This window comes from Zonotrichia leucophrys, chromosome 1, assembly GCF_028769735.1.
Source record: "Zonotrichia leucophrys gambelii isolate GWCS_2022_RI chromosome 1, RI_Zleu_2.0, whole genome shotgun sequence".
NCBI lineage: Eukaryota > Metazoa > Chordata > Aves > Passeriformes > Passerellidae > Zonotrichia > Zonotrichia leucophrys.
Window position 1 is genome coordinate 71,079,302 of NC_088169.1, and position 27,648 is coordinate 71,106,949.

Here is a 27,648-nt window from a genome sequence, read left to right on the forward strand (position 1 = left end):
TTTCGACTGAGCCTGGTAGCGGGGTCTCCCCTCTGCTCCACCCTCCGTTTAGTCCCCTTTAGTTTGTGCTGCGTGTGAGAGGTCGGGTGGCCGACCGCGTTCCACCCGAGAATAAGAACCATGTTTTCCCTTAAAAGTTCCTCACAGTTACCTGTTTATCCCTCGTTATTTTCCCACACCGCCCTCCAGCCATTCCCGCTCCTCAGCCGCTCCCTCCCCTCAGCCGCTCCCGCCCCTCAGCCACTCCCTCCCCTCAGCCATTCCCGCCGCCCGCCGCGCGGGGGCGCTGCGGGGCGCACGGCGCTGGCCCCGCCCCGCAGCCGGCGCGGCCCCGCCCCGGAAGTGCAGCCGGAGCGGCCGCCGGCCCGGCTCTGTGGCGGCGGCGAGCAGGAGGCGGCCGCGGTCGAGCAGGCACCGCCATGGAGCACATCCGCACCACCAAGGTACTGCTGGTGCTGCGACTCGGGAGCGGGGGTAACTGTGCGGTCGGGAGGGCCCGCCCAGCCCGGCGCAGCCGCTGCGGGCGAGGGCGTTGTTGTTTTGGCTGCCTCCTGCTGTTCTGTGGCCGGTGCCGCCCCGCGCGGGGCTCTGGAGCGGCCGCTCCGCTGGAAGGGTCGGAGGGCTCTGGGCGTGCTGCTCAGTGTGGCCCCGTGTCTGTAATAAGGGGAAGACGCTAAAAATCCAGGTGTGGGGGTTTTGTGGTGGAGTGGGGAGCAGGATAAGCGAGCTGGGAGGGGATTGCGTTTGTTTTGTGTGCTCTGTATATGCTTCCGTGCAGCTTTTTCTAGTTTTGGAAGCAAATCTGTTGTGAAAACAACCGATTTGTTTTCTCCTTTTTGAATATTCCAGTGTGTGTTAAATACGCAGGACATCATTGCCTGTGTAATGTGTTATGCTGTTAAAAATACGTCAGCTAAGCTGTAGCTGACATTTTGGACTTCTGTGACTTTTATTTCCTATTATTAGTGTGTTAGCCTTATTTGTATATTGAAGATGCAAAAGGAAGGTCTCTCTTGTTGTGGCTAATTTTTTAGTGAGTTTTTAAGTCACAGTTTCTATAGAATTAAATTTCTAACAGTGCTTTTCTCACCTTGCTCATCATCCCTGACTGCAAAGGTTGCTGAAAAGACTCCCCCTGTCTGTAGGCTCCTGGGAATTGTGATTAATTCCTGAACCTGGAAGTCTGACTTTAAAGTTGATTTATAGATATCTTTAGAAGAGGAGTGTTCATAGTTCCTGTCCCAGTACTAGATTCACAACTAATAATTACATAAAGGAAAGGGCTTTTAAATTTCTTGAGTAATAACTTATATAACTTTTATATAACTGTGTATAGCTGCTTTTGTTTTTCATATACATGTGTATATGTGAAACAGAAAGAAGGTCTTTGATGAAACTACCATTAGTGACACTTTATTAGTCTGAAATTAGATGCACTTTATTAGTGCATCATGCTGACAGATTTGAGATAAAGTTTCTTTATCAGTTGTTTATTTACAAACATGAAAGTCCTTGTTTGGAAATTTAATATTGTATTGTTATGGTCAGTAGCTGATTCCAAAATGAAAGCTAGACTAAAGCCGACAGATGATCAGAGTATCTGTTTAAGTTTCAGACCTGAAATTGACACTAGAAAGGCCGCAGGTTGCTGATTTCTTTGTGTCTGCAGCTGATTGTATCTCTGCATTGTGTTTTTGGGGCACTGCTGGGGAAAAATACTTCGTGTAACAATAGAAGTGAAGAGAGAAATGAGCCCTGAACACAATTTGTAAGATACAAGACTTACTACTTGAAGCGATTATTTTTATAATTCATATGAAAAAAATTATGCATTCTAAAAAACCAGTGTCATGGTAAGAAATAGAGTGATATTTTTTTTGTTGCAGCTGTGTTGCTTGCTTAGCTTTTTGCAAGCTGTTGGTTTATCGAATAGCCAGATAGATTAAAGTGTGTGTTGGCAAGCATTAGAGGTATAGGAAGCAAGAAAAGTAAAATACAACCTGCACTGTGGGTCTTGAAGATTCACTTTGTGTGTAGGTTCAAGTTGGATCTCATGCCAGCTGTTCTGAGACATCCCTGCTTTTTCTAATCTGACAGCATTCCTGTTTTTTCAGTTTAGTTAAGTCATAGTGAAATAAACTTGAAACAAGAGTGCAGTCTTGCACAGATTCACTGCTGTGCAGGGCAGCTGTTATCCCCAGGAGAAGGTGATGGAATAGGTTTTGTAGCTCCTCCAATTTCAGTTTGCTGGGAATGTTGAAATTAAAATTTCTTTACAACTGTCCACACAGGTATCTGAAATTGAGTGTAGCTTTTTGGGAAATTAAACTGTCCAACAGATTTTATGTTGAATAAGGAAGTGAGGTCAACTTAAAAATCCCTCCTGAGAGTTTTATGTTTAAGTAGCAACAAATTATTACATTCAGTTTATTAAATGTGATGGTGAATTAAAGAATATGTGTTTTTCGATGAATCTTGATAGTATCCTTTAGGATATTTTAAAGCAAAATGTGTTAGAAAAGGCTGAAAATTCTTCAGTCAAACCTGTTTGCATATTTAAAGTCAAATGTGTATTAGTGAAAATACTCCTGGATTTTTTTCTCCTGGATATGGAAAGTTTTGCTTAGTTTGACTGCTAAATCAAATCAAACAGCAGAAGGAAAAAGTGTATCATAAGCTGAGTACCCATTTAAGCTGGTTTGAGTCAAGTTTAAATGAATCTGTCATCTGTGGAGGCTGAATCTAACTCAGTTGTCTTTAAGAAAAGTTTATCTCTGACTTGGCTTTCAGAATTCTTGTAGACTTTACCTAGGTAAGTGGAAGTTGGAGCACTAATGCCTGTCCTCATCTGATGTAGAAATGCAGCTTTGAGGAGAGCTGCCTTATTGCATGGAGGAGAAGGAAAGCTCACATGCCAGGATTTGGTGGGTGGTGTTGCTGGAGCAAAGCTGGGGCAGTTTCTGTGCCCTTCTCGATTTGCTGGGGAGGTGCAGTGCCAGGTACTGGAGCAATTATTGCTGCAGACCTGCCCAGTATGGATTCTGTGTTTTGGCTGTGGTGTATTCACTTATGCTGCTCTAAACCTGAGGACTTGGTGGTTTCAGCACGATGGAGTTTGGGTGTACTGATGCTTCCAACTTTTTTGCTTTCTAAACTGAAATCTGGAATATTATCATAGTGCTGACCTCTAGTATATATTTGTATTTCCTTCATTCTGTTTTGTATTCATTGTTGTTTTTTCAACTTTTGAAAGCAAAATTAGGCCTTTCTAGATCATAAATACCTGATTTTTTTTTTCTGTTTTGTATGTGCTTTTAGTAGGTAAATACATCTGTACACAAGACTTAAAAATGGCTTAACATCAGCACAGTAGATGTGGGTTCTCCTTGTCGCCTCCTCTGGGCGCTGGTCTTGCTGGTGTGGAAGTTTTTGGAGTTGTGCCATGCATTTAATGTAGCACAGAGCTTTAACTTGGCATTAATGAGCCAGTGCTGCCAAAAAAGAGAGGAATGCGTGGAGATAAGCCATTTGCCACACTCCTTTCCTGTTCCTGCACGCAAAGAATCGAGTAATGCTTGTTTCAAATAGAGCACTCTGTGGAGCCCAGAGTTAGGAGGGGCAGATAAAATACAGGCTATCTAGAAATAGTTCTTATTTTGAAATATTTTCCATAGGATTGAGATAACAGTGTTGATAGAATGCCAGAAGGAGTTGTTGGCCCTTGTGAGGCTCAAGCGTGAGTTATCTGCTTCAAATGCCAGCACAGTCCTTGAATTTCTAGGAGCTTTTTTTGTAATTATTAGTAGAATGCTTACATTTCATTAAGAATGCATTTTGACTAAAAGGCAAGGTTATAATAATACTGATTTTTGAGGTTGGGGAATTTATAAAAGACAGTACATAGCTAAAATGAAAGTCAGGTTTATGGCATTGAGTGTGCAGACGGCCAATAAAGCATGTTGCTGAGATCAGCTGTTAATTCAGTGCTGGCATCTCAATACCAGGAAACTGTTAGTGTGTGTTTGCTGTGTTTTGGGGAAGCAGCCTAAAAGCTTAGTAATTATTAATTCTTATTTTAGAAAAAACTGAAACAAAAAATAGCTCAATGCTTTTTATTGAAACAGGATATTTAAACTAGTTGGTCTCAAAGCTTGTGACCATTCTAGTTTGGCCTGAATAGCCTTGTGTGTGCTGCCTTATGTTTCCTACCATTTTCAAAATTATTGCACCAACTTTGCACTAACCTTTGCTAAGTTGTAATTTAAATTCTGCAGAAATTCCAACTTAACTTTTATTCCTCCCTCCCCTTTTTTGTTACAGGTAGAGCAGGTGAAATTACTGGATAGGTTCAGCACGAGCAATAAGTCACTGACGGGCACTCTGTACCTTACAGCAACTCATCTGTTATTCATAGATTCAAGTCAGAGAGAGACCTGGGTAAGGATAATGAATGCTTGTGGCTCAAAGGCATGGGTCCTCCAGATACATTTCTTCTCCCTGATCCAAGGTTGAATTTGTTTACTAAAAATGTTCTTAGCTGTTCTTTCTACTTTCCTCCTTCACGGTATCATAATAAGTTAATAATTCACAGGTTATGCTCTTGCGTGACGCTGCTGCAGTTGAAATCAGGTCATGTTGAAAGTTTTGACTTTTCCTCAGGCTGCTGTAATTTCTTCTGCGGCTTTCACTTGTATTTCTGAATGCATGTGTGGTGGTTTTCTTTAAATAACTGACTTGCACCATGATTCTGAGGCAGGAGTGGGAGACTGATACATAGGTTAAGCATCAGGTTTAAGATTTCAGAGTGAACTTACCTTGTAATTAGATTCTGTCTAGGTTAAATGAGATAGCAAAAATGCTGACATCTCAGGTTTGGGCAATATTGAAGATTACATGCACTTTTTTAGAGCAGTAAGCAGCTGTTTCTTCACAAGTATTCATCTCTGAAATAAAGGGTTTCAGATGGGGCAGCAGCTTCTTGTTGACCAGTACCAATGTTATGCAATCAAAGCTGGCTAGTACATTAGTTTTTGTGCTTACTGCCCTGGTGGCACACATATGAACATCAAGCTGTGGCTCCCATTGGAGTCCAGCCACCTGACTTGAGTAAGTGCCTTGAGTCTTCCATCCTCCAGGATGAAATAGCATCTCCCTAGCTGTTGTTAATTTTTTTTTTCCTGTGGGTGCATTTTCCTTGATTACCCTTAATCCTGTATCCTGGTTATCTAAGTGCCTCATGGTGCTTTCAAGAAAATTCATTTTTCTGTTATTTGTTCTTGGATACAAGGTACACCTTTGTACAAACCAAACTGTTACCCTTTCATACAAAATGGGTTTTGAGGACAGCATGATTCAGAAGCATTACTTGCTTGTGTCTCCCTATGCACTGCATTAAGAGGTTTCATTTTGGGGAAATTGAACCATACTCCAAGTACTGCATTTCTGATGATAATGCAAGTACCAGGTATAATTATCATAATGCCTTCAAGATAGTCTCTTTGGAAATGCATATTTGGCAGCACAGTTCTCAGATGCCAGTCAAATTCTGATCAATGTTTAAGAGGATTTGATTGCTTCAGTGATGTAATTGAAATTCTGTCAAGAACATCTTGTTCAGTTGAGGTTATGTATCTGTGCCTTTCTTCTCAGAGTTGAGCAGCTGTTACTTTATATGTATTTACCTAAATCTTGTGTAGATTTGCCACACATAATAAATCTGTGGAGGGCTTCTGTACATCCATTGCTGTGACAGTGCTGTTAAAGTGGTCATAAACATTTAGCTAAGAAACTGTCATGTTTATCTAATACAGTAGATAGTATAGGAGATGTTTTTCTTAGCTTTGTTCTATCTGTACCTGTTAAATACTGGAATTTTGAAATCTTTTGTACATTGAATTATTTTCCCTTCCTTTATTTTGTTTGAAAATTATGAAGTATGTTTCTGTAGATCCTTAAAAAATATAGATATCCTGTCTGGACATTGCCTAATGAGATTTAGGCCTATTAGTTAACAAAGTTAAAAGAAAATTGAACAACTACGGTGGAGTTTTACGTCTCAGTTTTGCACTTAGAGGGACACTTCAAAATGACAGAGGAGAGTAACAAAAGTTTTATACATTTAATATCCTGATCAAAATGACATTCTTGGATTTCTGCTTGTAAATGTATTTCTTTTTATAACTGGCTGACAAAATTAGTCAAAATCCATATTCAGCATTGTTTAGTGTGCTGTCTTGCTTCTGCTGATCTAAGTAGTATGCTATTCTTATTTTTCCTCAGCATGCTTATTGTGTGAGTTTTTGTATGTCACAGATACTTCATCATCACATTGCTGCGGTGGAAAAGCTTCCTTTGACTACCTCTGGCTGCCCCCTTGTCATCCAGTGCAAGAACTTCAGGATAGTTCACTTTGTTGTACCCAGAGAGAGAGATTGTCATGACATTTATAATTCTTTGCTTCAGCTCTCAAGAACAGGTAATCCTTGTAGCTGTAAAAGACTTTGCAGTATATGAATGGATAACAAGCTGGGGGTGTGTGTAATCTTTTATTTTTTTTTTTTTAAACACACATTATATAAAGTCTCATGTGGGTTTGGTAATAAATAGAATTTTTGATTAAATATTAATCTGCATAAAAATTCAGAAGCTGCATTGTCTGGCTTTTGTATGTCAGTGGTGCTCCTTAACAGAATGAGAGATTCCTATGTTATTTTGCATTTCTAGTGGTGTTCCAGAAATTGTGAATATAAATGTGTATAGTCTCTCTTAATTGTGTTCCATCAATTAAAAACCCACTGAGCAAATCAATTTTTACTAATTTCATGCAGTTTCAAAAATAAAGCTGAAATTTGATGTTAGAATAACATTACCAGTTCAGCTTTACAAGCGACTTCTGCCAGTACAGTCTTTTGCATTTTCTGCCTTGTGTTCAGTCATAAGTAAATAGCCTACTAGGAAAAACAGAGTTTTTGAAAGCTTTAATTTGTTAAGGGAAACTTTAAAACTTCCTTTTTTTAAGGTCAGTAGATGTAAATTTTAGTTCTTGCCTCCCAAAACAGTTTGTTCTTTCAGATCCTGTGAAGTCTTTTAATAATTCTGCCTTTTGCCTTAAGTTTGTCAGTCTTCATTTTGTGACCCTTATGGCTTTAGAAACGTCTGTTCTGAAATAGGTCAAGCACACTCAGAAAAACTTTCATAACCTACTTCTGACTAGGTATCTGTAATTATCAGTTAACTGTAGGATAGTTGCAGAATAGATATTTCAGACATGTCAAGTATCTATTGTTTAGTCTTGCTTCTGTGAATCTTGAAGCTTGAGACTTTCTCTCCATTACATATTCTTTACCTTTTAGCAAAATACGAAGACCTGTATGCCTTTTCTTATAATCCTAAACAAAATGAATCTGAGCAAGTCAAAGGTTGGCAGCTTATTGACCTAGCAGAAGAATATAAGAGAATGGGAGTGCCAAATGATTACTGGCAGTTGTCTGATGCAAATCGTGATTACAAGGTAAGTGTGGTAATGGAAGCATGTTCTGCTCTGCGTCTGTTTCTGGTGAGGCCTATAGAAAACGCCTTGCTGCCAAATCACTTGGCTTGCTATATAAGCAAGAACTTGCAGGTAGAGAGAGTTAACTCCTTAATCAGTGTGCAATCTCACAACTTCCTGATTGAAGGTTTTCCCAAGGCCTCATTGAGAGAGCGTGTGTGTATGGATGCGTGGGTTCTTTGGGATTGTTTTGAGAGATTGTTGGAAGCCCAGCCCCACTGATTCTGGTGCTCTGCAGCTCTGTGATGTCTCTCTCAACTGAGCAGGATTCTACTTCAACATTTTGCAGTGCTGGTTGTGGTGGTGTGGCTGATTCTGAGATTAGGTTTCATCTTACTTTGTAGTCTGGAAGCATTAAAAATGAGGGAAATAATTTCAGTATTTTATTTGAAACACATTCTACTGCAGAGTTGCATTCTTTAGAGTGAATGCTGGTATGGTGATGCTTGGATGTGTAACTTGGATACCAGTTTGTACTACTTTCATCCATGGCTTGTCTCCTTTGAGTTGTTTACATTTGCATAAAGAAACATGGTAGTATTTCTCTTTTGTGTCTTAATTCACCTTACATCTTTCTTTCAAATTGAATACAATATAAAATTAGGTTAGGCTAGGTTGTGTCTTCCCTATAAAATCCTTTCTGTGTATCTGTGTCTTTCAGATTTGTGAAACCTATCCTAGAGAACTTTATGTTCCCAGAACTGCAAGCAAGCCCATAATTGTTGGTAGCTCCAAGTTCAGAAGCAAAGGAAGATTCCCAGTGTTGTCATATTATCATAAAAACAAGGAGGTATAGTGTGACTTCCTTTTGCTGTAAAAGTGCTGAAAAGTATTTCTCAACACTTGACAGTAGTTCAAGGGTTGGTGAGGAGGTTCAAGTACCATGACTTGTATGGCAAGGGTGTGACTCAGGATAACCCTGAATACAGCTGACAGGAGTGGTGCCTAACAGGATGTGGAGTAAGCCTAGCCAGTTTAAAATAAATCCTTAAGTAATCTGTTGACTCTACTGAAGTTTTCAGACACTAACATTAAGGTAACTGAGGATAGCTTTCTCTTAAGGGATCTGTCTTCCTTGATACATCAGAAATAAAATATGTTAGGTCAAAATGGTAGGGAAGAAACCCTAAACAGATAAACCAACAAAGTAAAAACATTGGTTCTTCAAGGAGGTTTTGCAAGGTAAAAAAACTCTACAGGGTAGGAAATAAGATTTTGCAGTGGGTGGTGGAAAGCAGCATGTACTGTCTCAGCTGTGGAAGGACCCTACTGTCACCTTGCTGAGTTAAAGAATTTTTCCATGAATGTGAAGTTACTAGATGGATTTGAACATACTTATATCATTATTTGAATATTGGAAGATGTACCTGATACCTTCTGAAATACAACATATCATTGAAACGACATTACAAAAATTACATTAGATGATAACAAATTGCACTTGCAATAATAAAATCATGTCTGCTTTAGTAAAACCACACATAATTCATTCTGTATTAAGGGAGTAGCTTGCTTTCTTAAAGTATCATTTTTCCAGTCTGTACTTTTGTGAGTTTTTATGTCAGTTATGTAAACTGATACCTTGCCCATGAAGATAAACCTGAAAAACTGTTTTGATGAATATTTAAATTTAAGTTGTAGCTACTGTGTTTCAGGGTTTCCAAGGAATGTACTTTTTAAGCACCTGAACTTTATTCAGGAATACCTGAACTTTATTCAGTTTGCTGGTGCTCGCTGCTGAATGAAACAATTTATTTCAGTGTCTTTTGAGATTTTGCTGAGCACTTCAAGTACACATATTAAAGTGATGCTGATTTGTTCTTTGTTGTTTCTGGCAGGCTGCAATTTGCAGATGCAGTCAACCTCTCTCAGGTTTCAGTGCCAGGTGCCTGGAAGATGAGCACATGTTGCAAGCCATCAGTAAAGCAAATCCTTCCAATCGCTACATGTACGTCATGGACACCAGGCCCAAGGTACATACTTCTGGTGCTGCAGACAAGCCTCTCCTCCTGAATATTAGAGTGTAGGGATACAATGTAATTTTGAAAATTTTGGAGCCAAGTAGGAATCCATCTTGAGCAAAAATGTTGTAAAAAGGAGGTTATGCCTCTATTCTGGTGTTTCGATTACTTGCTTTCTTAAAGAAGTTTTAAGGTTCAGCTGGACAGTTGAACCTGTCCCAGTAGTCAGCTAGAATTCTCTGAATATGCTGCTACTCTTTGAGAGGGGCATTTAAAAATATACTTAAATCATAGTTAAGAAGTGAACATAGTTAAGAAGTTGAGTGGGATCCAGATAATTTTGATTGTTTGAAATGAAATTCAGGAAATGGTGAGCTGTGATGTGGTTTCTTTTGGAACGGGAGAGTACTATGTTCTGTGTAAATGATCTATACAAAAAGTGAGGAAGCGGAGGAAATTCTGTTTTGGCATTTTGAGGTCATCATAGAATGGCTTGAGTTAGAAGAAGTCTTAAACATCATCTCCAACCTCTGATGAGGTTGTTCAGAGCTCTGTCCAATCTGGCTTCAAACACTTCCAGGATCCACAACTTCTCTGGGCAATGTTTTCGAGTGCCTCACCATCATACTTCATCACTGTCTAATTAAACTGAATTCTGTTATTTTATTAAGTTACGTTATTACCTGTTGCAATGTATGGATGATTACCACTCTTTAGACTCATCTTCATTTCAATTAGTATTAATTTCACTCAGTGCAGGAGCTGAAAATGTCTGGGTCTTACTCTTTCCTTTATATGTGAGATGTTTGTAGTGTCTTTACTCAGAAATATTTGGACACAAAAAAAGGCTTATTAGTTAGGAATCTGGAGAGGAGAATGGGAATTACTAAATGCATTATTCAGATATGTCAGCTCTATATATAGACTATTTTTTAAAAATATCTACATACTGTCCTTTTCTTATACTTCAGTTCTTTCAAACTGATTTGTCACAAACTATATTAGAATCTGTTTACACTATGTGCTCTTGTGTTTTTTTCCCTATGTGTTCAATTGCAATTGTTTGACTTTTGCTTCTTAATTTGATTTTTTATTCCAATAATGTTTTCCCGTGTTTTTATTTTCCTCTTTTTAGCTTAATGCAATGGCTAACAGAGCTGCTGGGAAGGGCTATGAGAATGAAGACAACTACTCAAACATTAGGTTCCAGTTTGTTGGCATTGAAAATATTCATGTAATGAGATCTAGCTTGCAGAAACTCCTGGAAGGTATGTTTTAACTGTACTAAAATAGTGTATTTGAACACAGGGTGTTTTTCTGAAGTCTTTAATAATAGGTTACACAAACTGCATTGGCATTTCTATGGTTTATTCCAGCTCTGTCTTTAGTACCAGTTTGATGTGCTTTGTGGTAATGAATTACCTTAAACCTCAACCTTCAAACTGTAAACCCAACTGAATGGAGTTATTCTGAGAAAATTGAATGGCAAATATGTCTTCAGTGAGTTTGTTAGTATGTCAGTGAGAGACTCCTTTGTTTTCCGAGTGTGTGCCTGTAGATACATTTTCATTTACAGAATATCAGTTCTTCTCCAAGGGGTGCTTTGTTCCACAGAATTCGCAGTGAGCATATGGTCTGTACAGAACTTGAGCTCTTTGACTTGGTGAGCCCCTTGTGTGCTTGTAGGTGTTTGTAGAGAAGGGGGCAGGGAGAAAGGTGAGCCACTTACCATACCACTGCCTGCCTCCTGGTGGAGAAAATGGAGAGGCAGAACTGTGTTCATAATTCTGTTAATATTTTTTAGGTAGACAGCTGAGAGAAAATGTAAGACATTTTGTGGATTCTGAGATTAGAATACAATGGCAGAAGTGAGGCTTCCACACCTGACACACAGTACATGTCTAAGTGCTTGGCTTCTGGAATTATGCAAATATTTCCAGAGACAGAGAAAGTTTACACTTGTATGGAAGCCTGTTTTGATGAAGACATGCTGTTACATTGATCAAGAAATCTTCCAGACTAGTGGTGTAATCTTTATTTTCATTGATCCTGGATGTGCTGCTAACCTATTCTTCAGGCACTGTGCATGGAGTCCTGCTGAGCTTTGATAATATGGATCTTTCTGATTATTCCTGCATGTGTTTTTCTTAAAGAAAAGATGAGAAGCATGATCCTGAGCTTGAGCTTTTAGATTTTTCATAATCCCCCTTTCTCTTACTAATACATTCAGTTCTAGGAAACTAGCTAATAAAACTTGATTGGTTTAATTTTTTAAGAGGCCTGCTCCTGTGTAATAATGTCTGATGCAGAAGTGTGTGCATCACACAGTTAAGTTTTACAGACCTTATATTCCTTCCTTTTGAGTTGGCATCCCAGCAGCAATACTTACTAAATAGTATTGTAACTTTAGCTTTATTTAAGGATATGGAATATGTTTTAGTTTTTCCTTGTGTGAAGAATTGGTTTGTTTAGACACTGTTGAACAAAATAATGAGTAATCTCTATTGTTTGTTTTCCACAAAAGTTTTTTTTTGTAAATGAATACAGTTGTTTTACCTCTGTTCATTCTGTATGTTTTCATTCAGAGTTTTGCTGAATGCCACTTTAGAAGTAGGAGCACCTTCAGGGGTAGAAAGGGCCCTTAAAATTTAGGGATGTCTGCAATAATTTACTCTTCAGCCCCTTGTAGAAATGTGCTGTCAGTGGGATGATCAGGAATAAAATGCCATGAAAATGGTTCACAACTTAAAATGAGGAAAATGCCATTTATCTTCTGTGTACTCACTTTCCCTGAATGTGCTGGACTGAATGTTCTCAAATGAGAGCGTGATACCAATGACGCTGTTTATAACTGGGACTGCCCTCAGTTGTTTGGGCTTTTTATACCAAGCAACTGTTACTCATTGTTTGGTGTGTGTCCTGCTCCTTGGCTCTGTGTCTGTCTGCCTGATTTCTTTCAGAATCTGCAAATTCCACTGGCAAGCCGAACGTGAGACAAAATCCTTCCCAACATCTTTTTGTAATGGGACTATACCATGGAGTATGCTAGTGGGGTTTACAGTGTAGTAACAGCTGAATTTTTGATTCAGCTATTAATTAAATATCTTGCATGCAGTGGTTCAAAACTTTTCTAAAATAGTTTTCTTCAGTGTGAACGTGATGACTCTGTCAATGAGCAGACTACAACACTCATGGGAGAAACTTGACATAGACTAAGTTTGTAGCTGTAACACTAAATATGAAGTTCACTTTTTATATATTTAAATTAAATTGTTACATAACAGAAAGGCTTGAACTCTGATAAGCAAAAAGGTTTTGGGTATGTCAAGAAGGGACCATTTCCACAGAAAATGTTGAGCAAAAGGCTCAATAAATGTTGCAGTCTGTTACATATATTTTGATGGTGGAAGTGTGTAAACTGAAGTGGGTTTTGTGAGTTATGTAGAGTTTTCTGTATAGGGCAAGGGATTATCCAGGTTTTTTTATTTGTTAAAACCTGCCTGCAACCTGCTGTGCCTCACTCTGCAAGTCTAGTCACCTCCTGAACTGCTGGCTGAGGCTTTGCTAGTAGTGTGAATAATGACAGTCAAGCAAGGGAACCTTGAGGTTTTGGGGCTCATGTGCATGTAGGGCTTGTGTTTTTTATGGTGGGATCCATATGGGCAGAACTATCTTGAGTCCTGTTTATTGTGAAGTAGCTGAATTATCTGACTGGTACTATAAATGGTACCATAAATCATCTTTCACCTTTTAAAAGACCATAAGGAACTAGAAAATAACTTTTTTTTTCAGCATATAAGACTTGGACCAGTACCAATGCATTTGATTTAATCACCAACTAGTATAAAAATGCCTGTGTTAATTCACAGAAATGGAATCTAACTCTTGGGGCTCAACATATGTGTTCCTATCTCTGCCTTCGTTTATAAAAATATAGAAATCTAGCTAGGGAATTACTAGTTGTGAAATATTTCTGCCAAGCTGAAAATTCTGATCAAAACCAGGTTTTGACAGCAGTATCTGGGTGAAAACATACTGAGGGCTGGAAGCCTGTTTATCTTCTAGCTGGAAAGCTTGTAAGTGTGCTGCCATACCTCTAGACATGGCTTTGTCTGTCCAGTCCCTTCTCTACAGAGGTTTTAATTTCCTGATACTTGACTATTTTCAGTTTCTTTCCTTTACCACAGAGTGGTGGATGTGTTTGTGTACTGTTGTGACTGATCAAGTGTGTGGAACCACTGGTATAGAGAATGACTTGGTCCTTTCAGCTAGCTCACATTCTCATCTATATCTGTTTTCTCCATCTGCCAGATCTTTTGGAAGCAGAACTCTTGCCTAATGGTGCCCTTCAAAGAGAGGGGAAAGCTAGCTTGCTTTTACTTCTTTTATTGATATTACAGACTAACCTTTAAAAGTAGGTCTTCTCTTCTGGGGTTTCTTGATGTTCTATTACCTCATTGTGCTGTGGCTTGCTAGTTAGTTTTATGGATGATGAAGATCTGTGGTGCTGCAATACTTATTTGGAAGTCTGACATTCTTCTAGTATTCAGCAGCACCTGGCACTATGAATCTTCCTGAGCAGTGGGGAGTGTGCCAAAACTTGTTTGAGAGCTGAGAAACATCTAGTGCAGATACAGGAAAGCTCTTGGAGGCAGTGATTTGAGTTCATGACCTTCCTTACATTAAGGGACTTGATTGAATATTGAATCTGCATCACATAATTGTTTGGTGACTTTTGTTCTCTGCTTTTGCTGCTGACTCACTTCCTTCCATGGCCAGAGATAAAGATGATTTTGCAGCTGTTGTATTCCTACTGCTGATTTTCATCTACAGAACCTTTTTATTTTCATTTACAGCCCAATGCTCTAGAATCATTAAATCATTTATGTTGAAAAAAAGTTGTGAGATCATCAAGTCTAGCTGTTAAGTGTAGTGGAAAGTAGGCATCTACTGTTGAAGAGGCAGGTATTTGTGTAGCTAGGAGCCTTGGGTGTCTTTTCTTAGAATTACACATAGCTGAAGTTATGTTTGCGGAGTTTTTTAATTCCAGAAGTTTGTCATGTTTGAATAGTAAGGTAATTGTGTGAGTTATTACTCAAAATTGTACAAGAAACAGGCTGTCTTACATGTGAATTGGTTCTATGTGGGAATCTTCCAGTCTGCCTCTGCATCTCTTGCTGCTACACTGCAAAGCATCTTTCCTTTAATTTGAGTTCTTCCTTGCTCTCTGAATTGACATTATTGTTACAGGATCCAAGTATGTTAGGTAAGAATGATAGAGATCAGTCAGAAATGCAGTGTGTCAAGTGTGAAGGTAGACAAAATTTCAGTGGATTTCATTCGGCCCTGTGTTCTTGTACTGCACGTACTTTATTCTCCTGTGCAGGGTGGAGGTGACGAATCTCTGGCAGTGTGACTCCTCTGAACTGTGTCTATTGTCTGGATGCAGCTGCTTCCCTACTACTGGTAGTAATTAAGTATTTCCAATGAGCCTTTGGCATTTGCATTGCCTTCTCTGGTGACAAGACTAAGGCTTCCTGGTGGGAATAACCAGTGTATTTACTTGGAATGTTATTTTGTCAAAAAACCACAAAGATCTTACTCTTGCAGCTCATAGTGATATAGTTCTACAGAGTTGAATTCTGACTGGAGAACATTTTGTAGTACTCTTCCCTTAACCATTTGATTAGAAATCTTTCAGGAAACCACCATTCAACTTAGAACATAGGGGATTAGATACAGCATGCAATTATTCTTCTTTCTCCATTGCAGGGTAGGTAGCTACAACTGCTTAAGGCTTTTTAACTCTTGCTTTCTTTCAGTCAGTGGCACAAGAGGTTTGTCTGTCAATGACTTTTTGTCTGGTCTGGAGAGTTCTGGATGGCTGCGTCACATCAAAGCTGTGTTGGATGCTGCTGTCTTCCTAGCCAAGGTAACTTGCATGCTGCTTCTTTCTTTGGTGGGAAGTTGACTTCCTACCAGAAAAATTATGCTTAATATTATGTAATGTGTAAAATTCTGCAGCTGACCTTTATGGAGGTAGGTGTTTAGTATATATATCAGTACATCTAATATTCTGGTTAAAGTATTACATGTTTTTTTATGATTGGAGATGTTAAACATTCCAGCCAATATTCTGGGATTTTTTGAATGCTGTTTGCTCATCTTGTTGAGAGACAAAGGGATTCTTATGCTTCCTGGTTCTCTAGATATTTTTGAAAAGTGTAACCAGTTTGGTGGTGGATGGAACAAAGTATTATTTAGTATACTCTGAGAAGTGGAACTGGGGCAGTAATTGTAGAGCAGCCAAGGTGGCTATGCTGACTTCATTTGGCAAGGAAGTAGGATTCTGTGAATAATTCAGAGGAACAATTGCCTTTGCCAAGCACTTAGGAAGCCAAGCGCTTGATCTGATGGTAGTGGGTAAAGAAAAAACCCAGATCTTTGTTTTTGCTACGTGAAATAACACGGAGTTATCTCAGTTAAAAGTGGGTGATTGTCCTAATGATGACCCTCAAAAATGTCTGAGCCAACAGGAGCTGAAGCTAATGAGCATATCCTGGGCCTTTACTTTTATGTAGCATAATGATGAACGAGTGGTATCTTTAATGATGAATTAATGTCGTTTGGGGTTTTTTTAGTCTTAGTAATGTATAATCTAATTATTTTAGATTAGTTTTAGTTTAGTAATGTATAATCTAATTATTGTTTGGTTTTCTTGTAAATTTAGTTTTATAAGGGGGAGAGAGAACTGGGAACGCCTGTAGAGGTTAGTTTATACAGAAGTGGTAGTGGAATTTCTTTTCAAGGAGTTTTCTATACTTCTATGGAGACAAGTTCATACTTTCTGATACTATTAAATCTTTTCCTCATAGTAAACATTTTTCTAGCTTTGTTAAATAAGATGGCCTATGGTATGAGTTGGAAATAAATATAGATCTTTAAAATTTATTTACTAGTTTTTGAGTTCTGTCTAGAAGAGAACATTGGTTAAGAAACGACTGTGTTTTGCAGGCAATAGCAGTTGAGAGTGCAAGTGTATTGGTGCATTGTTCAGATGGCTGGGATAGGACTTCCCAAGTTTGTTCTCTTGGAGCTCTCTTGCTAGATTCCTATTACAGAACAATCAAAGGATTCATGGTAAGCAGACCATTGCAATGTTGAGTTGTTCCTTGGTAAAATGTTTGAGTGTGAAAGGGAGCAAATGTACTGTTTTTTTGTTGTTTTTTAGTTTAAAGTGTAAAGTGAGAGTTGCAGTATATTGATAAATACTTCATACAGATATGCTGTATGAAGTATTTTGCTACTTGAAAAAAATCTTTAAAATCTGAAAAATTGAAATACAAATAGCAAATTGATTTAGTCACCCTGCAGAAATTTTGCAATGGTTGCCTTTTGCATCCCAGCAAGTCCCTTATCTATGACATAGAAGGATTCCAAAGTGCTTATGTGAGGTGGTGCATATACTGAATTACAGCAGCTCTGTGCTGCTGTAAAACAACATTTTTGTCTGTCTCCAAAACAACATTTTTAAAATCTGAAAATGATAATTCCCACAGTGATAGAGACTTAAATATGTCTAAGCAATCTAAATTTCTTCATCTTTTTATATTGAGAGAAGAATTTCATTACAATTATTCCAAATTTTAGACTAGGAAAATCAACAGTGTTCTGCAATGACAAGGCAGAGTGTTACAGGAACTCCTCAAGGATAAAACTAGTTCAATGCATTGTTTAGATCTAACTGCCACAAATATTACAAGCACTGAAAGTGAAGTTGAGGAAGAATTAGAAGAGGATTAATTAGTTGTTAATAGTGAGAATCTTTAGGGAAGTAATTTAATCTTTTTGGGTTTTGATTAATCCTTGCTTTCAGTTAAATTTCTGTGACAGTCCTTTGTTCATTTTGGTGCTTCATAGTGTGACCAAAGTGATAAAAGAAGATAGTGTTGATATGAGCAAACTTACTGTTATAAATGTTAGAATATATATGTGGTTTTATGTAAATTATGATAGCAGGCATGCAGTACTAACATTTTTCTTATTCTTTGCCATAGAAAGTTAATAACCTACTAGTGAAGTCATGCAACATTTTTTCTTAAAATTATCAGTTACCTGATTAGCAAGTTGCTTAACTTTTTACTAGTTTTTTACAAATGTACTTTGAGAATCTTGTGAAAAGCTTCCAAGAAAATAAAGAAGTTACAAAGTGATAAATAGTTGTTTCTATTGTAACTTATTCGACTTGGATTTAAAGTACAATATATTGATAACATGTGGGGTTAGTACTGTAGGTGTAAGATTGAGTAATGTTTTACATGAGATTTTCATTTTTTACCCTCTAGGTCTTGATAGAGAAAGACTGGATCTCCTTTGGGCACAAGTTCTCTGACAGGTAGTTCACTCCTCTGATACAGTAAAGTGTATGACAGCAAACTGAGCTAAGTATTCTTAAACAAAAGACAGCTTGCAGATGTTGCATTTCTAGCCACACTGCACCAGTTCAGCAATGAGTAAGCTGTTTTCAGTACACAAGGCACTTCTCCTGCTGCCTTCAGTGTATTGAAGTTTATACCGATTGGATAATTGATTTATATTGCAAATGTAAATTTTTAGTGCTACTGGTGCTTGCTTGCAGAAGTTAATGACTGCAGCAAGGTCTGCACAAATGTATACACAGTGCAAAACCAATCTAAAGCTATGTCCCAGCTATTTAGGCAATATGAAACACATAGTTTTGGTATCGTTAAAGATAAGTTTGCATTTATGTTTACTTTGATGGTGAAGTCACACCTACCTTTAGAAGTCCTGTGTGTTAAGAGTTCTGTTTTTTCCCTTGATCTGCCTGTCATCAGCTATGACAATAGCCTTGCTGTTATTTACTGCTTATTAATTTGCTTTAGCTGGTAGACTCCGTATGTTGACTGTGACAGTATTAGACACAAAGGAACTTAACTGTTTTATGTTGCTATTTTGTACTTAATATAGATGTGTGATTACTTATAAGTCAGAAAAACAGGTCAAATATAGACTTATTTCTATTCAAAAATTGCCCCAGTTCTTGAAGTTAGGTGCTCAATTTCCAAATCAAAGCTAGCATCAAATCAAGGTGCTGTCATTTAAAAACAATTGCAGCTAAGACTTTCTTGATTTCTAACTTAAACCAGTTTCAGTCTGTTTGTGGAATCTTTTTCAGATGTTGTCAGCTGGATGGTGATCCGAAAGAGATCTCGCCAGTGTTCACCCAGTTTTTAGAAAGCGTGTGGAATCTGACCGAGCAGTTTCCACAAGCCTTTGAGTTCAATGAAGCTTTCCTCCTTCAAATCCATGAACATGTCCATTCATGCCAGTTTGGTAACTTCCTTGGAAACTGCCAGAAAGAACGAGAAGAGCTAAAGTAAGCAGGCACATTGTAATGTGTCTTTTGTTTGTTCTGGCAGACTAAGAATTTCCGTGAATCTTCTTCATTTTAGACTCCGAGTAGAGGAGGGATTGGTAGTACTGAAACCTATGTTGAACTGCATCAGGGAAGATGGGTGAAGACAGCCTTTCTAATTCTAGTAGAAAATCACATCTACTTTTTCATAGGGAAAGTTAAGGTTTTCCTGCTCATCTGTTTTTGGGGGTTTTTTTCCCCTCTAAAAGTAGGTAACCTGAAGTTAGGAGGTATTGTGTAATTTCCTCTCCCAACTCTTTTTAGCTAACCTTACAATTCTTGCCTGTTGAAGACTACTCATTTAGAAGTACTAGTAAGATATCTTCAATGCATTTAGCTGGAAAACTTCTTTGAAGTTTTTATCAGTTCCTCTTGCATTGTATTTTAAAAGTATTTGTTTCAAGTAGACAAAACTTGCACATCATAAGCAGTTATCTTCTGCTTGTTTGCTTGCAGTCAGTGTGTTGACCTCTAACTATTTTTGTTTTAAGACTAAAAGAGAAGACCTATTCCTTGTGGCCATTCCTGTTGGCTGAACAGAAGAAATACCAGAATCCTCTGTATAATCCGGACTTTTCTCCAGAACTAACACTTTTGGAGCCTAATACAGTATCATTCAATTTTAAGTAAGTTTAAATAAGATACATTATCTTTTCTTCAGCTCTGTCTTACCTTGCAAACCTGAAAGTGTGTGTTTTGTGCAGGTTTTGGAGAAACATGTATCATCAGTTTGATCGAAGTATGCATCCCAGGCAGTCTGTGTTCAACCTTATCATGAATACAAGTGAGCAAAATAAACAGCTGGAGGAAGACATTAAAGAACTGGAAGCTGTAAGTATTACAAAATAAGTGTGTGCCCTTGTGACCTGTTCTTCAGATTATAGTTGTTGCAGTGCTGCTGGTTTTCACCTGAATGTCACTGCTGTGTGGCCTAGCACTTACTCTGTGGGATGGTGGCTTGGACTTTCACTGCTTGTTTCTACGATGAGTGCTCTGAGGCACTATTTATTCTGCTTTATTAATGAGCTCTGTGATGTAAAAGTGCTACTATCAAAGCCTTACTGAAGGCAAGTTTCACAGAGCTCAGCTTGCATTAAACCATTTTGGATAATAAGGTATCCATGTAGCTACAGCTGTGTTGCTAAAGTAAGGAGACTGAAAATGTTTTATTTCTATTATAGCTACTAAAATGGAAGCAGTAAGTACTGTTCTTCTTTTAACTTCATATGCAGGTGCATGCTGTTGTAAGTCATCATAATTATGGGTCATGTACGTTGTAATGGTTTTATGAGGACAGGGCTTAATCCAGAGATCAGATGTCTATAATTGACTTTTAGGTGGTGGAGTAAACAGCCAGAAAAGGCTGATTGATACTTGTTACAGTCAGTTAAGGTGCTGAAACTTCAGAATAATGCCTTTTAAGGAATGCAGAAGTCTTCTGATAATCAGTTTTAATATTTGTGTGTGGACAGAAATGGCAACACAACTCCTGTATATTATGTTGGACGGGGGAGGGAGGGGAAATACAGCTTTTCTAGGAGGAAAGATTTTATTAGACTGATCCTACTGTAAAGTAATGAATGCAGGTCACTTTATCTAATATTGTTTCAAATCTTAATTTTATATTTAAAAAAAATTATACAATTGAAGCAGCAAGGTGAAGAAAACTCAAAAAACAATCTAAAGAATAAGCAAGAGGAAAGTAAAGTCTCAGCTCTGAATTTTCTAGAACCTCATTCCATGATATTAACTTCACTTGAGCCTACATTTGTCACTTGAGAGATGATGAGATGTAGTTGTTTGAAATCCTGATGTCGACTTTGCTACTGCTGTTTCCATCTATAAAAAGTTGATGCCAAGAGACACCAGTCTTCTGGATTTAGTCTCAGTTCTAATGAAATACAAACAGATCAACAAACAAATCTGTTCAGTTTAACCTCCCAGTTACTGGGTGTGTGAGTTTGAATTAAAAACAAAAATGAAGTAAGCAAACAACCCAAGCCATGTAACTGAAAAATCCCTTCATCCTAATCTTTCCTCTTCTCTTGCTCATGCTGGCAGGATACGTCCTTTTTTCCTTGTGTTTTAGTTGACATTTTTTAGAGTATTCATGCATTTGAACAAACTGTATTGGCATTTTTTAGATCTAAAGGAAAAAGTCTTTTAGAAGGTTTTTAGGAAAGATAGAAGGGCTTTAGCTATCCAGCTGCTTTATCACTAAGAGACTCGTGGTCTTTAAGAGATTGCAAGATCCCTGCTTGCTACAGTGCTGAGGTCTGTCTTCCTCTGCTTCTACTCCAGAAAGTATTTCCATCTTGATAGCAACCAAACCAGGGGCAAGCCTGGAATAACCTCTCCTTCTCTAGGGATATTAGTAGGCATTCTTTGTCTTCTGCCCTTCTGCAAATTTTAAACCAGCAGTGCTTGCAGCATCAGCAGTAAACTGTGGGGAAGAAGCTGGCGTCTGTAAGAGTTCGGCCGACACCGAGTTGGCCCGCAAAAGAAGGGGATGCATTTCCTTTAAAAGCACAGTATCATCAGTAAAGAGTCATGCCCGCTGTTAGTAACTGTTCATTGTATTTCAGAAAATAAAGCAGAGAAACGGGCGGTCAGATGTGGTCCTTGTGAAGGAGCGGGAGCAGACGGCTCCTCCTGCCCCCCTGGCACTGAAATCCCCTCCGTGCTTCCAGAAGGAGCAGCCACCGGTGCCGGTGAACGACGCCGTGCGAACCATAGAGGGCAGCAACGCCGCAGACAATCGCTACAGCGAACTCGTGTCCGAGTTCTCCAAAGCCGAGCCTGCCGTTGTCAGCTTGGAGTACGGAGTGGCCAGGATGACCTGCTAATTGACATCTGGCACTGTGTTCCTCTAGACTGATTAAATGGAGAGATGGGCCATTTTCAGGATGGGTCTGTGCTGCATGACCAAAACACGATTTGTATATCAGCAAGTTTTGTTAATGTAGACTAGAACAGCATGCTAGTTGTCAGGTGTTTGCTGTTCTTTTAAGGGGGGGGGGGAAGGACGTAGTTGTCTTTTTGAAAGAAATAAGGGGCATTTGGTAAGTAGTGACTGAAAATCAAGGAATGTTATGTCTTTGGACTTAGGTCAGTTTGCACTAAATTGATTTAAATAGTAATATTACTTTATTCAGTATAGGAAACCACAGATGGTCTTTCACAATTTGATTTTATTTGGACAAAAAACTTGAACTTTCTATTTTAGGAACTGAGGCTATGTGTATATATCTCATATGAATACATATTCCCTTGCTTAGTGTCACCCAGTACTAACTTTCAGTGTATTAAGTGCCATGGAATAGTATGACATATTTCAAATCATAAATAGTTGGCCTTAAAACTGTCAGATCAGTAATTTTGTCCTTTACTACTGCAGTCTACCTGGCTCTGTTTACATTGTATTTGCTCAAATTTTTATATCCTTAAAACAGGACTGAATACAAAGAATGAAGCATGCCTAAGCTGGCACAGCCTTTCAACAAATAGCTATATGAATGTTAACTTATCACTTGAGACTGTGTTTTTTCTTCCATTTGCTCTGTTGTTTAAAATACAATAGATTAACCTGATTTTCCTCTCTGGCAGCTCAGTAGATTGAGCATCATTAAAGCTGCAGGTTGTCTGACTTTAGGTGTTTTGATTTGTGGCAAGGTATTTAGGTGTAAAATAAGATATGCCACATAAGAGAACAAAACTAGCCAATAACTGAATAATCAGGTTTGTTCAGATTGTTTACAGATTGTGTGCTGTGCAGTTGTTCAAGGTACAAGAATGCAAGCAAAACTTTTGGAAAAAGTTGTTCCCAAGTTAAAAAAAGTCACATGTCTGAAGATAATGAGAAACTGAGTGCTTCCTAAATGTTCTATTAGAAGAAAACTTTGGTTATTCGTGAAAACCCTTCTCATCTTGTAAAAACTTGGCCAACCTGTGCATATTTAAAGTAATTTTAGTATCTGGAGATTTTTATGTATTTGGAGAGAGGACAAAAACGTACTTCTAGCAGGATGCAGTAGAGATCATGGAACATACGAAAAAAGGGGGAAATTGACAGTTTGTGTGCTTAACTATGTATCTGTAACCTTCTGGTAAGGGAGAAGGTTTTCTGAAATTTGTCTTATGATAGATTTTCTGAGCAGGTAAGAGAATTAGGAAGAAAAATATTGGTGCCCAGTTCTTAAATAGAGGTATGAATTGTAAGTTTGAGTATTAAGATTCCTAATTATGTTAGATTAATGCTACTAATCATTTACATCTTGATTTAAATAATTTTTGGTTTCAAAGGAAAACAATTTCATTCTCATCCTAATCCCTGAAGTGTGTTTTGTCACAATTACTGGTGTGCACAGTTTGACATAATTTGGCAGCATTTCCCTCTGCACCATATTGGATCCAGGACTCTTAGCAAGGCCAGTATAGGTCAAGATCAAGGTGCACTTGTGGAGCTGTCTGGGAGAAACCAGCTGTGACTCTTGTATTTGGCTAACAGTTCACCCATTTCACTAATTGAATTTTGAAACATAAACATTTTTATTTTCAAAGATATAAGCATAGCGTCACATTTAAAATATATTTTTTACTTACTTAAATACATTTAGAATGTCTCCACTACAGGTTTTGATAGTTTCTTGTTTGCACAAGTGGTGCCTTACAGGGTTGCAGCAAGAGAGGTTTTTGTGCCTTGTTATTTATTGTCTCCCCTTCTCCCTTCACCTTCTGTATTAAATTTGTTCTGTGGTTTTCCTTTGTAAAAACATGTTGTATATTAAGCTTGTATTATATCACAGTAGTGAAACAAACTTATTGCTGACAATATAGGTAAGTGTTACCAAGTACCAAGTGTACTTGTTTTAATATTTAGCTGCTCTGGTGTGCCATGTACACTCTTCATATTTATTGTTTATAGTTTATAGACTCAAAAGATTATATTAAGCTTTTTTGCAAATATTGTTGTATGTTGTTTTTACTTTAACAACCATCGGAGTGCCCCTGTATACAAGGGGTTTGGAGAGAAGATCTGTTCCCTTTCAGTACTGTTACTTGGAATTTGTTTCAGTCTTCAGGTCCTTTTTATTGGCAAAATTCACTTCTTAGGGAAAGGAACTGGAATGTGTTTTTATTTTAAATCACGGTAGGCATGTTAAGTCACCTTTAAAATGCCATAAAACTGCTCAGGCACTGAGCTTGTTTCTTGATCAAAAAATACAATACTTCCTGATCTGGAGTAAATATTTTACTTCAGTTAATATGTAAATAGAGTTTTATAAGGCTGTTTTGTAGAGCAACCACTTTGTAAGGTTCAGGTAGCCCTGCCAGCTCAACCCCCAGGGTCACCAGAGAGGAAGGTTCCTGCAGAGAGGCATCTGTCTCTTCTCGTTTGCTGTTAGACCCAAGCCAAAACTACCTAAAGCACATGGGACCTGTGGTGCAGTGAATAGATGGTAGTCAAGTGAGCTCCCACAGAGAGCTTGGCAGGATGGCCAAGACTCAGCGCAGTGGGGCTGTTCTGTGTCCTTCAAGAAGGATTAAAAAAAAATCAAGTAAGTTGACTATAAAATTGTGACAGAAGCCTAGGAACAAGAAAGAATTTGAATTCTAATTTCAGTGGATGAGCTTTTTCTTCATCATGAATATGCTACTCCAAGACCAGTTACATACTGAAAGGCACCTCATACAGATCAAAATAATGTGCAGAACTCTCTCTTTCAGGCTGTGACATTAGTTATATAATGTCCCAGACAGAAAGCTGGTGCATTTGATTCTGCTCCATAGGTTGCAAGACTTTGGCATCAGTCAGTTCTGTTTGTCTTAAGGAAGTCTCCTTTGGTGAAGTTTTTGGGTTTCTACATTCTGTGCTTTGCTTGATCTTTTTTCTTTTAATGAACCAAGCTGATAGTCTCACCTAAGAAAACTGATTTCACTTTTGTACTCCAGGCAATTTAAAATATTTATTTCATTACTACCAAAGGAGTTGAGCTTATTTTTTGGGAGGCTTGCTAGTGTCATAAGGTATTCTTCAATACAATTTTAAATATCCAACTGTTCTGTTTTGTAGGGCGACTGCCAAATCGACAGACTAAGAAATTAATTAGGCAACACTGAACTGAGCCTGTGCATTTTCTACACATGTCCAATTACTAGTGACCTAAATCTAGGGCAGAAGCCTGAAGTCTGGAGAGTCCTTTTAGAGAACTGGAACAGCAGTCCTTCCATGAAACCACACATCCCTGTGTGGAACAAATGCCCTGATAGAATGGCTTTGCAGAGGGAAAGCTAGCACAAATCAATCTGTGGCAGTTTTATGTAAACTCAGGTAAGCACAGTGGAGAATGCTTTGCTGGGAAAGGTGATGTGTTCTTCCTCTCTAGTTGCTGTTTTCCTGAGGCCTTATAATAACCTAACACATCAGCAAATCTCTGAGACAACTTGCTCCTCCCATTCTGGTAACCCAAGCACAAAACTGGCTGTACAGCTGGGCTGAAGTGGGGCTGGGGTAGCTTGGCTTAACTACTGTCCTCTTAAGGAAGTGATATAAATAATATAAGGAAACTCAATGTTAAAATAGCACAGGGCACATGCTGTCAACATCTGTTCTTTAGAGTGCTGCCCTGCTCTGGAGCAAGTGTGAGTGGCATAAGGGCCTCTCGTAAGCATGATTGCTTTCTAGTTAAAGATAATCTGATTTCAAACTAGATCATCCCCCCAGTGGTATTTTTAGATCTTTAGGTCAGAACCTAAAGGTTGCTCTTAAAACTCCTGTTTATTTGCTAATAGTTTTAAACCTGTGGCTGATCATAGGCTAAGTGTACTGATTGTGAAACCTATATTAACCTTTAGGATTAAATCTTTAGATTGAAGTCTGCTTGGACTTGTTTTCACCATTTATGCCACACTTTCCTCCTAGTGTTGCTTATTGCGGTGCTTGACATCAGTCAGATGTAATGGGCTTCTTAATGCTCTGGATGTTTCAATAACCTGAGAGACTGTGGCTTCCTTCCACTGCTTTGAAGGCTCACATCAGCCTCAGTGGGCAGTGTGAGTGAACTCATGCTTGACCTGCCTCCATGTTAAATAACACTGAAAATCAGCTCAGCATCATCACTCAGTGGTGCAGCTTCTGTACGCACAATAGGCTTAAGGAAAGGGATGTAGCTGGGGACCCGTGTCACAGCATGTAGCAAGGAACAGGACACTGCAGGGCTATGACTCATGAAGTAGAAGCAGTAAACCTTTTCTGATGTCCAGCAGCAACTCAGGGACTTGAGGTGGAAGGTTAGAGGCATACTGCTTCTGAGATTGCTTTCCAGGTCCCAGAGAATTTAGTGACCTGGTCTGTGAATCACCTCTTTCTGAGCAGTTCTGTACTGGCATTGATGAGCAGAAAATGTATATGGAACTGTGTTTCTTAATCTGAACTGGCTTCACATAATGATGTCCTGATGGTGACGTTGAAATTGGAGCACAATATCTTGTTTATTCTTGTTTGTATTTTAACTCAAGTGGTATTATAGTTTTGGCACACACTGTTTTCCATGTTAATGACGAGCATGTACACATCTTGTGCTTTGTATCTCTGCATATATTTCTGCTGAGTGTTTTTCTGCAAGCAGGCAGCCTTGGTGAAGTCCCATAATGCTGCTCCACCAAGCATCCTCATTACCTAGCACTACAGATTGCTTTCCTTGCTCTGTCTTACTATTGCTCTTCAGCCTTACAGTTTATCTTTACAGCTGTCTGTTGACAATGTCCCTTGACAAGCATCTTTCCATTGAAGGAAATGGGTTCAGCATATTTCTGTCTCTCAGGGATTTTTACCCCTGAACTAGTGAACTTGAAAGATAGTGCTTACTCTTCCCTTTGGGGCTTCTGAGTGCCTGTTGACTTCCACAGTTGGTTTGGTTACACATTTTTAATTCAGATGTGGCTATTTTAAATAAAGAAATTAAAAACTTAGTCAAATAATAGATGTGACAAAGAAAAGAGAATTTTTCATTGTAAAATATCTGGAAAGACTGGCTGTTTCACTAACATTTATTGCTCTGTGTAATGCTTTCTGTAAAAGTCATTTATCTGTGTGCTGGGATCATGCTTGATGTATATTCCTGAAAAAACTTTAGCAAATGGAATTTTGTAACAAGTATTTTATTTGTGTTTTCAAAATCCATAAGGCTTAAAATAAAGTGATCTTAATATTGCCAATCTAACTGGACATTAAATATTTACAATAGTATGTATAAGCATTTAGAATAACTGTGTGTAAGCATTAAAATTTTCATTTTATGGATTAATCATACCTGATACAGAGTACAGAAATGAGTTGACCTCTTTATTAGGTTCTTGAATGCTTCTGTAGCTTTTAGATACTGGAGATGGCTCAGCTTTGTGTTACTGGCTCTTGATTGCTGCCCTGTTAATTACGGGCACTTCTCTGATCTTAATTTAGGACTTAACTGTCAGGAGAGTGCTGTCTTTACTTATTGTTACTATTACTGCGTACTTGGTTATCCAGGTAAGTGTTTTCAACAGCTACAGTAAATTTGGTTAGGAAATTGGAGCGATTTTCTGAAAATGCCAGCTTCTCTTCTCAGTGACTTTTCCATTAATTCTTAACAGTTTTCTTTAATTCTTAATTCTGAGTCTTCTTAGGGTCTCTACAGCTGTATTCCTCACGTAGTAAAGATAGT

The 27,648-nt window shown here is 38.3% G+C and overlaps 1 protein-coding gene across 1 annotated transcript; it reads left to right on the forward strand.

Moving 5' to 3' along the window:
• Window positions 1-330: 330 nt before the first annotated feature.
• MTMR6 (myotubularin related protein 6) lies at window positions 331-27,168 on the forward strand. Its single transcript, XM_064717130.1, has 14 exons — window positions 331-443; window positions 4,321-4,437; window positions 6,313-6,475; window positions 7,353-7,510; window positions 8,211-8,339; window positions 9,388-9,522; window positions 10,646-10,778; window positions 15,333-15,442; window positions 16,525-16,650; window positions 17,856-17,905; window positions 18,707-18,907; window positions 19,438-19,572; window positions 19,651-19,777; window positions 21,532-27,168. The coding sequence occupies exons 1-14, from the start codon at window positions 420-422 to the stop codon at window positions 21,790-21,792; spliced, it is 1,869 nt and encodes a 622-aa protein (XP_064573200.1). The 5' UTR covers window positions 331-419; the 3' UTR covers window positions 21,793-27,168.
• Window positions 27,169-27,648: the final 480 nt, after the last annotated feature.

What these genes read in the sequence shown, in the direction of transcription:
- MTMR6 (XM_064717130.1), top strand. Translation starts at nt 420, where the DNA reads ATGGAGCACATCCGCACCACCAAG. An exon ending in TCATGGACACCAGGCCCAAG is followed by an intron (nt 9,523 to 10,645) that starts GTACATACTTCT and finishes TCCTCTTTTTAG; the next exon opens with CTTAATGCAATGGCTAACAG. An exon ending in AAAGAACGAGAAGAGCTAAA is followed by an intron (nt 18,908 to 19,437) that starts GTAAGCAGGCAC and finishes TTTTGTTTTAAG; the next exon opens with ACTAAAAGAGAAGACCTATT.